The following is a 9,427-nucleotide window of genomic DNA, read 5'->3' as shown; positions in this document are numbered from 1 at the left end:
TGTGTTGTGATGCGTTTATTAAACACTTCTGCTGGTGACAAACATGAAACAGAACTCGACATACCAGAACAATAGAGCATATTTTAATCTTTGATGTGTTTAGAGTTATTCTGAAGGAATACAAAACATATATATTAACGGTAAAATTTTAAATTAAAACAGCTGGTGTGTAAATTCAGCGTAGTCACGTTGTCTGAGCTTGAAGAGCGAATGATATGTCAGTTGAATGACCTGTAGCTGGGTCCGCATTTGACCTGCCCAGAACAACTCGTGAGCTTTACAAAACATGATCAAATATCCAGGGAGTGATCTTGACTGGAACCCCGACATCATTGTAGATCAAAATAAGAGAAACTAGGACCAGTGTTTTGTGTCTGGACAGGGTTACGTTCAATAAGCACAAACGGGTATGAAATAAGTTAAAAATTTCAAGTAGTAACACATTCATTTCTTAAGTATTTTCTCTTATTTTGTGCCTCTGTAAAACAAACTTACTCATGTTTTGCTCTTTGACCCTGTTCCCCTGAGTGTCTGACCAGCAGAGTCTGGCTGCAGGAGAGGAGGTTCACATTCCCTGGTTTCTAAGGAGAGAGAACTAGTCATGACAAAATTGCCCAGACTCCTGGGATATCAGCAGTGTCTGATCTGAACATGAAAGCAGGAAGTATAACTCAAGGTAGACGAAGGTAGTGATGTACTTGTATTGATATGAAGGAGTTAGGCCTTTAAAACACTACCAATCTTGGCAGGTGTACGTAGCTAGTCACAGACGGCAGCGTGAACCATCACACTGAATTTACAGACAAGTTGAATCATCCTGTGGTTGGTGATACTGAATTGTCCTCTCCTGGTGCATTATTGTCCTGCCTCTCCACCCTTCTCTTGCTCCTCTCCTCCTCATTATATCGTCCTGTAATTTTTGGTCATTCTCTGCATTATTGGACAGTACAGCTGAGAATGATGGTAAAGATAGAGTGGAATTACATGCAACATAGGTCATGAGCTGGACTCAAAACAACCATGTTGCATGTACGAAGCCCACTCCTTTATCTGCTAAGCTGCTAGCCATCAGGAAAATCACCTTTGGTCAGTTTCAAATAAACTCCAGCCCTTCATACTTCACATCCCCTATCTTTGTCTCGGGCATCAGCATCCGGCCGTCTAGAGTAAATGCCAGGATGTAGGTGGCAATCTTGCCGGCGTCCTCCTCGGACTTGAGTGCCAGAACAATCTGGTCATCTGTGTCGGGAACAAATTTGAACGAGGAGAAGCCGTGGGTGGGGTTGAGCGGTCCGACATGCCCTACGGTGATGTGGCTGAAGTCTGCGGAGCAGGACAGGAGGAGGTTGGTGGCGCGCCGCTCGTCTGCAGTCTCCTCGTAGCGCTCGTGACTGGCGCGGCGAGGCAGGAAGAACCAGTGCTGGAGACGGTCACTCCATGCCGCTGACTCATGGATGAGGTAGCCTGGGAGAGAGGGAGGGTTGGAAATCAATGTCAGATCGTCTGTGTAGATTCATTTCAGTCATCCAGGTAGTAAGATGTCCAAAAAAATAAAAACAAAATCCACTGGACTTAAAATGAAGAGTTAAAGACCTTTCGCCACTCATCCAAGAAGCTTCATGAACTGAAGCCTCTTGGAAGAGTGGCGAGATGTCAGTCGATTTTGTTTTTTTTGGACAATAAGTCAGATCCTTACCTGGTGGTTGTATCCCTGCTGCGCTCCGCAGGGCGTTGTAGCGTGGCACCCAGTTCTCGTGCTCCACGTCGCCATGGCAGCCAACAACTTTCACCCACTCAGGGTTGTTATTGACAACCTCTCCAGAGGTCGTGGTCCACTCCTTCCCCAGGCCGCCGACATACAGGTGCTCATCCTTCACTGCCAACCACTCCGCCTTGAATCCTACACACACACACACACACACACACACACACACACACACACACACAGAGGAAAAAGGTGATAAGTCAGGGGGACATGGTTATGTCAGAACCAATGATAGGACAAGGCTAAGTGATTGAGAAGCATTAACAGAAAAGCAAGATCAATTTGTAACTTGTACTGAGCAAAGACCTGCAGAGACAGATCCGTGAAAAGGCATCTCAACTTCTTAAAATGTGGACCAATCGTGTCCTTAGCTTTTCCCAGTGGCAAAGTAAAGTTCCTGAGTCTCTCTTGTGTTTTTGCTGCCAACTTTGACATGGATCTTTCTATTTAAGGTCCACCCATGGTTTCCGCATCATTTCTGGACACAACTTCTAAGAAAGGCTGTATGGCTGTCTTTGGACTAAATGAATAAATTCTTTGAAGTTTCTAGTTAGTTCTTTGTAGTTTAAGGTAATCAAGAATTTTTGAGTGCAAAAAAGTCATGCTGTCATAAGTCATAATTCAGGCTAGTTACTGCCACACGCTATGTCAGTTTGAGACTTTTGCCCCAGAAGTCCCACATGTATGCAGAGGGTACAGGTGAAGACTGACCTTTGGAGACCAAGCCGTCCCCGTCAGGCAGGATCACCCAGGGAACAGCCTGGCTGCCCTCTATCCTGTACACCACACCCGTACGGTCGTCCACACTGTACAGGTGACCGTTGAACACCACCAGCTCGGACAGCTCCATACCTGAGGCAGAGGTAGTCAGTCAATCAATGAGGGAACCCAAATCTCCATGTAAGAATATGAACACATTTAATGCAAAACTCATCAGGATCAGTATGTGTTTGTGTGTCCTTAATCTAGCCCCTGTCCCTGTACCTCGTCCCTTCTCAGCCAGATGACTCTCCAGGGTGACGGTCTCTGCATCCCACTCCACCTCCAGTCTGTCGGCGCTCTCTGAAATAGTCAGGTGACCCTTCCTCATGTAGCTGAACCATGTCTGCTCCTTGGAGCTGCGTGACGCCGTATCCAGGTCTGCAATCACGCCGATACGGTACCGGATGCCATGCTTCGTCTTCTCCGGCGGACTTAACGGATATGTGTCATTGTAACGTTTTTCCCTTTTCTGGAGGCTGGTGAGGCTTCCTACAGTTCGTCTGTCACTGATGATGCCATTGCCCTCACTGTGCATTTGCCAACTGTGTGCCCTGTTGCGGTAGTAACCTCTGGTGGTGTTGTCTCCGCCCCCCACTGTCCGATGCATGTACAGCAGGAGCGCGAGAGCCAGCAGAGTTGCCACAGCGATGGCCCGCCATTTCAGGCGGAAGCGTGGGTCAGAGGTGGCGGCTCCTGTCATGGACACCAAGGCCGGGGGGAGGCCCCGGACAGCAAGACGAAAAGGGGTCATGGAACTATCGTCTTCATCCCCTCTGTCAGGCTTGGACTCGGAGTGATGGCTATCATAACCTGGGATCAAACAAACCAGAGAGGAGATAAGAAGACAGTCATGGTGGAGTGGGGTGGTACAGTACAAAATGTGAAAGTGCTAAATTAAAAAAGAAAAAGAGAGTGAAGTGCACTTGCAAAAACTGGAAAAATAGCCAGCATTGTTGCTGTGTCTTTATTCAGTTGTCATAATGAATATATATAACCAACAAACAAATTGGTTCAGTATTTGAAAAAGATGGCTGCTGAAGATGGCTTGACCCTCAAGAACGGCCTGCTGGAGGGATGGATACAGACACTGTTTCTGTGAGTGTTATTCTACTTTAAAATATAAATAAATATAAATAAATAAAGAAATATAAAGAAAGAATAGAAAATAATTAAATATTAAAAAATAATGCGTTAAAGAAAAAGAATGAACAAAGGGAAGGAATGAGAAAAGGAGAAGAATGCATTGGAAAAATAGGCTACTGTTCTCATTGTTCATTGTTTGTCCATAACAGAGCTTTGTGTGCTGTTCAGGCAGAGCCTCTGAATATGCATACTAAGTAGTCAGTAGGCACCTCCTACTTCCTATGGCTGAGAACAGACGCTTATATAATTAAAACTTTGCTTTGTTCTGATGTTTAGGCCAAATTCTTTTGCAAAGTGTGTCCCTCTGTGCCCCAGTTATTCATATTTAAAGTGAAACTGCATATCGCTGTTGCTGTGTGAAAACCTCTTAACCCCAATTCTGGTGATTTTTGTGTTTTCAATTCAATTGTCAAAACTGGGCAAAATGCTTTGGTCACTTTCTCAGGTTTCCAAAAAAGTGGCATTTCCAAACGGTAGCCCCCAACAGTAGTGAAATGTCACTTATACATGTTAGCCTACACACAGTTTAAGGGAGTGTCAGGGTGGCCTAGTCCTGTCCTGTAACAGAAAGGTTACAGGAGGTCATAGGTCCACCAATAGCCATGTGTCCTGTCAATGCCCTCGAGCAAGACACCAACTCCCTACCTGCATCATCATTACATTACAATTCACTCTGGATAAGAGCATCAGCTAAATGCCTTGAAAAAAACAAAAAACTATAAAGCAGAAATTCACCCTGAAACAGAATTCACATTATACCAATGAACATGTTTCAATTTGTACTTGTGAACTGAACATGACCATTATGATAACTTTGAATCATAATGGATAATTCCTTTTTATTGTGGCCATTGGAGAATGGCTCTAACACAAGCTCTCCATTTTGAGGTTGGTTTCCTATTGACTTTGGAGCTTACTGCTGAAGGCATGTGATCAGGGAATGGCCCAGAGCTCCTCTGTGGAAAATTGCTGCTGACAAACCCACAAGGCTATTTGTCTTCTTGTCAGTCATTTGTTTGAAGTTTTTTGATGGTTTTTTGGGAGCTTCAGTTTCTAGACAGTTCTTTGAAGCTTTCCAGTTTTGTTTGTATAAGGCATTTCTCTTTGTCCCTTCAGGGCAGCATTAGTGGGAACCCATGGCGAGTGTCTTTTAAGGACACTTTTTTCCTCACTTGGTACGACCATGTCTTTTTGGCAATGTCTCTATTTTGTTTTACCCGGAACAACTCCTCCAAAGCTAGAAACCAAGGGCCTGTCTCACAAAGTGAGTTCAACGTAGTCAGGCTATTAGTGTTGGCTAGCTTCACAAAACCTAACACTGATGATCCCGGATAACCGGTCTCGCGTAGCTGGTTATCAACTGGCTCCGTCAGCCCAGGACTTTCCATCAGTGATGAGCTATGAAAGCGTGTCCTACTCTCAAGAAGAACAAACTGTTATAATGAATAAATATGAGCAATACAAAAACATTATAATGGTGAAAAGTAGCAGTGTTGCTGCTGCCAAGGCTAGAGAGCATTGCTGGGGGAAAATTACAAATAGTTTAAATTCTTATCACTGCCAGTCATTAAGACACAGTGTTAACTCTTCTTACTGATACAATATTGTGTCACATTGAGGCTGTGAAAAGATTTTATATTCACAAAGTCCGCTTCATGTTGCCTACGGCAGTGGTGATGGAAACTGAGTGCAGTCTATTGCATTAATCACTCTTGGGAATCCTATGGAAGAATTTCAGCGTACTTAATATGCAACAGCAGGCCTAAATTTCATTCACTATTGATAAATATAGTCAAATAATGTAAGCTACCTGGTATTTGTTAGAAGCCCTCTTTTATAGCCAGAGTGGGCCAATGGCCTGGAAATGCTACAAACATGTATTGTATCTGATGTAGCCTAATAAATATTATATATTTGATATAATAAATGATCACAGAAAGCAAAGTGATTCTACTGGTCTCTAAACACTGTCATCCTGCGAACAGCCCTTCTTACTATCTGTTAATTCAATAATTTCCCCTTGTTCAGTTCTTTTTACTGGTCTCATTCATTTGAATGCAATGCTTTTGTTCATTTCGGGATCCTGTAGGAATGGTGACTCCATGTTTCCAGAGAGCTGATTGGTGAGGCGGCGGGCCTTTTATCTGGTCTGATCCGATAACCTGAACTGAACCTGCTCCGGAGCAGGTTAGCTGTGCAGCATAGGTTACCATGGTGATCTACCCCGGTTAAAAGTGAGCCGCCATCGTGAGACTGAAAAGCCAGGGTTAAGCCCAAAGTTATCTTGCCCCGTGAGACAGTCCCCTGGTAAGCAAGTCTTTAATCTGTGACGCCATCAAAAGACAAAATCTGGAACTGCTCTACTGACAATGAATAGAAGACTACATCAGTCTCCCATTCACTGTCAATAGTGCAGCTCTTGCCTCTTGTTTTGAGCTTTGGGAGAGACTCACAGATTGAAATGACCATGGATATACTAATAACATTTGAATTCTGTTTAGGATATAACAGGTGAATTCTGTCTACGGGTGGATTTTTTCCTTTATTTTAGGTTGAACTAATAGGTGGTGAACGAACGACATCCAATATATGTCCTGCCCACTGAAATAGGAGAGGTGCGTTTGTTTTTGTGAGAACAAGAATGGCAAGGTGACCCTCGGCCCCCCTTATAAAAGCACCGTTGTCTAGGGCAACCAACAGGTACTGTAAATATGCAGCAGCACTGTCATAGGCTGTGATCCCTCGACCCACCTGTATTGAGTCACATAACATAGTGGCACTCAGGTTTTCTTACTTTTTTGCTTAAAATAAAATATCTGTGCTGGTCACTTTTCATGTGATTTCACTGATCACAATTTTTCATTGTCCAAGTGAGTGTAAAGTGTTTAGTTAATACACATAACTGGTCAAATTCGTAAGGTTGTCAGTTTACTAGAACCAATTGCAACACATTCGACAGGCCTATTGTTTCTGCTGTGCACGAAAACACTGTTTTTCCTAGGAACTTCAAGAGATTAGCTGGAAGGAATGAGGAAGCTATTTCTCTGAAAAAGTGGAAACCACTTAACTTGCAGCAGGATATTTGATGTGCCTTCAAGCTGAATGGGATCTTATGAGCAGCAGAATGTAACTTTGAACTGCATATATATAATACACCTGATGCACTGAACCAATATCTAGGTGGGTCTGAAGTAGCAGAGAATTGATGTAAATGAGCAACATATTCCTGAATTTCTATTCAAAGCTATTGGTGATAATTTGCAAAGCTGCCTTTATATGAAAAAGAGCCATGATTTTACATAGGCCTAAACCTCATAATAAATGTGTGACAATAGTGTAACGAAAAATATCTGTGCCTATAAAGAACAATATCAGCCTAAGAAAATGATGCTCAATTATAATTACTATATTCTCAACAACGGGTTTAAAAACAAATCAATCTATAGAAATTTGAGATGAGTGAGGCTCTATTTGCCTTTAGTGAACTGCAACACATAATCGCACATCACACACAGCTGTTAACCATTACTTTCCCCCTCGGCCTCTTCAGCTGCTCTTTACATAACTTCACCACTAACAAGCTCTTCAACACACACACGCACAGTTTCTGTCCCTCTCTTGTTCACACACTCACACTGGCAACCTCTTTCAACACACATGGCCAACAAATAATGCCGCAATTGTCACTATTGTATGCACTGCATGGCCTATCTTGTCCCCTCGCAGACCCAAACACAGCCTCCCTGTACCCGATATGAAGAATTCAATTATTCACCCGTCCTTCGCCTCTTGTCCCCTGAGCATTCTGTAACCAGCATGTTGTCCTCCTTCGCACGCATCCCATAATAAACTCCCCGTCCCTTCAGCCCTGTACCCTCTCCCACATGAATGACTGATCTCCATCTCTCCGTGTCTCCTCCCTTTATCTGATCAGTTCTTTTCTCTCTCTCCCCCTTTCTCTCTCTTTCTGTAGAACCAATAAGAAAGGTAAAGCTTCATAACTAACTCCTCCTTTACCTTCTGTCTACTACAAATGTAAATGATGCAAAACTAAAGAACTTAATCAAATAAATTAAAAAAAGCCACAAACCCTCAACTGTTAACTGCTAGTTTGTTCTCATTGCAGGCAACTCTTGGTTTTACAAATCATTACAAATGGGTTTAACAATGCTTTTAGGCACTGCTAAAAGCCTCACAAGCACAGTGAGCACAGGTCTGGCATGGAGGCATGTAAAGAGTTATCAATTAACAAGCCTGAGAAAGTAAGGCTTAATCAGCAAGCTTAGCAGGCACTTTCTTCCTTTGGAAAGACAACTGAAACTTCACCAAGATCCTGCCAGTTTTTCCCCCAGCTAGGCATTGGAGACGGAGACTGAACTTTTGAGTCATGTTGCAATGGCTAAGGTTGGGTTTTCAATGAAGGCTGAACTACTCTTTGAGTGTGATCGAGTGAGTTGGGTGTTGTAGTAGTGTTATCACACAATGCATAAGTTTCATGCTCACAGATGACACACAAGGACACCTATAGGGTGGTAGTAGCTTCCCGATGTGAATGTGTGTGTTGTGTAACCCTCTCTTCCTGCAACTATTACCAAATGCCATTTCTTAAGTTAAGAATATGATCCAAATTTATTTGTCTGATCAAATAAGGAAAACAAACACACACACCATGAAAAAGCACCACATGTGTTTATCCTTTTGTGTGCCGTCTGATCTTCAGTCACAAGAATGAATCGCCTAAAGGGGAGGCCTAAATAGACAACAAATGTACCAACTTGACAGCATAAGGAGAGGAAATTGATAGGACATGTAACAAAACCCAGGCACTTCTCCACAATGACTTGGATAGTGCGAACTCAAGATGGACCAAGACCAATTACGGCTAATAAATTAAAGTTTTTTTCTTACTGTATGTAGAGCACTGTATGTGAGCAAAAAGTGAAAGAAGGTAGGCGCTTTAGTCACAACCAGAGCCATAGTGCTGACTGCTGAAACAGTTCAGCTGTTATCAGGTTGATGCTGCCCCTCTCCCCTGCCCTCCCCTGTACTCAACAGCCACGAAGACAGGAAGCGGAGTCAGCGGAGCACCGGCCGGCTCCGGCTCTTTAAAACTTTGGCCGGTTACTTGACACTCAGTTACAACTAACGTAAGCTTCAAAATTATGAAAATAATTTCAGTCACGTGAAAGTGACGGAATTTACCGTTAACGTACTCATAAACGGAAAGGGTGTCAGTTAAAAATAGCTTATATAAAGAAAGGGAAACATATTGTTTCCACTTTAATATACTAGCCATCTAGCTAATGTTAGCTAACAACTTTAGCTTGCTAGCATTAACCTTTGCCGGGCTACCAGCCAGTAAAATGATTTAAGAGCGCTTTTGTCCAACTGAATTAGAGTTAACCTGGTGGTCATTGTGGCTTTTAAAAAGTTGGTGCTTACCTGGCGAACAGAGTCGTCGTGCTCCCCGTTGCGGACTTGTTTGGTGGCTGGTCAGCGGTTTCTCTGCGACTCCCCGTCCGTCCCTACCCCCGCTCCATCGCTACTAGCCTAGAAGAGGCAGGCAGCACTTCCTGCTGATTCTGCCCCAACTGCCAACCGCCGCCTGCAAAACTCTCCACTCTCCGCAATTTAGGTAGGATTGTCATGTGTTATTTAAATCTGTTTAAATAATAACACATGACAATCTTTACCTAAACTTATCTACAAGCCATTGATATTCAAATGAGAACAGATCAGAGGTCCCAAAGTGGGGTC

At 43.3% G+C, this 9,427-nt stretch overlaps 1 protein-coding gene across 2 annotated transcripts; it reads right to left on the bottom strand.

Annotated features, from left to right (window-relative positions):
- Positions 1–61: 61 nt before the first annotated feature.
- On the bottom strand, positions 62–9,202 carry cant1b (calcium activated nucleotidase 1b). Of its 2 annotated transcripts, none has more exons than XM_071915318.2 (5): positions 9,113–9,202; positions 2,750–3,337; positions 2,477–2,617; positions 1,697–1,900; positions 62–1,464 (listed from the first exon to the last, which is right to left on the bottom strand). In XM_071915318.2, exons 2-5 carry the CDS (start codon positions 3,276–3,278, stop codon positions 1,094–1,096), a joined length of 1,245 nt encoding a protein of 414 aa, XP_071771419.1. In that variant the 5' UTR covers positions 3,279–3,337; positions 9,113–9,202; the 3' UTR covers positions 62–1,093. The 2 variants fall into 2 exon arrangements, with proteins under 2 accessions (XP_071771419.1, XP_071771418.1); XM_071915317.2 differs by lacking the exon at positions 9,113–9,202 and adding an exon at positions 7,446–7,544.
- Between the last annotated feature and the right edge of the window lie 225 nt (positions 9,203–9,427).

Source organism: Centroberyx gerrardi, chromosome 3 (genome assembly GCF_048128805.1).
Source record: "Centroberyx gerrardi isolate f3 chromosome 3, fCenGer3.hap1.cur.20231027, whole genome shotgun sequence".
Classification (NCBI taxonomy): domain Eukaryota; kingdom Metazoa; phylum Chordata; class Actinopteri; order Beryciformes; family Berycidae; genus Centroberyx; species Centroberyx gerrardi.
The sequence above is the reverse complement of the archived record's forward strand: the minus strand, read 5'-3'. Positions and strand labels throughout refer to the sequence as shown.

Bases quoted from the DNA above. Each gene is read 5' to 3' on its own strand.
- cant1b (XM_071915317.2), bottom strand. From the start codon at position 7,509: ATGCGTGCGAAGGAGGACAACATGCTGGTTACAGAATGCTCAGGGGAC. The intron at 3,338-7,445 runs GTGAATAATTGA...GTTTGATCCCAG, and splicing joins GGACAAGAGGCGAAGGACGG to GTTATGATAGCCATCACTCC. The intron at 1,465-1,696 runs GTAAGGATCTGA...CCTCTCTCCCAG, and splicing joins AGCAGGGATACAACCACCAG to GCTACCTCATCCATGAGTCA.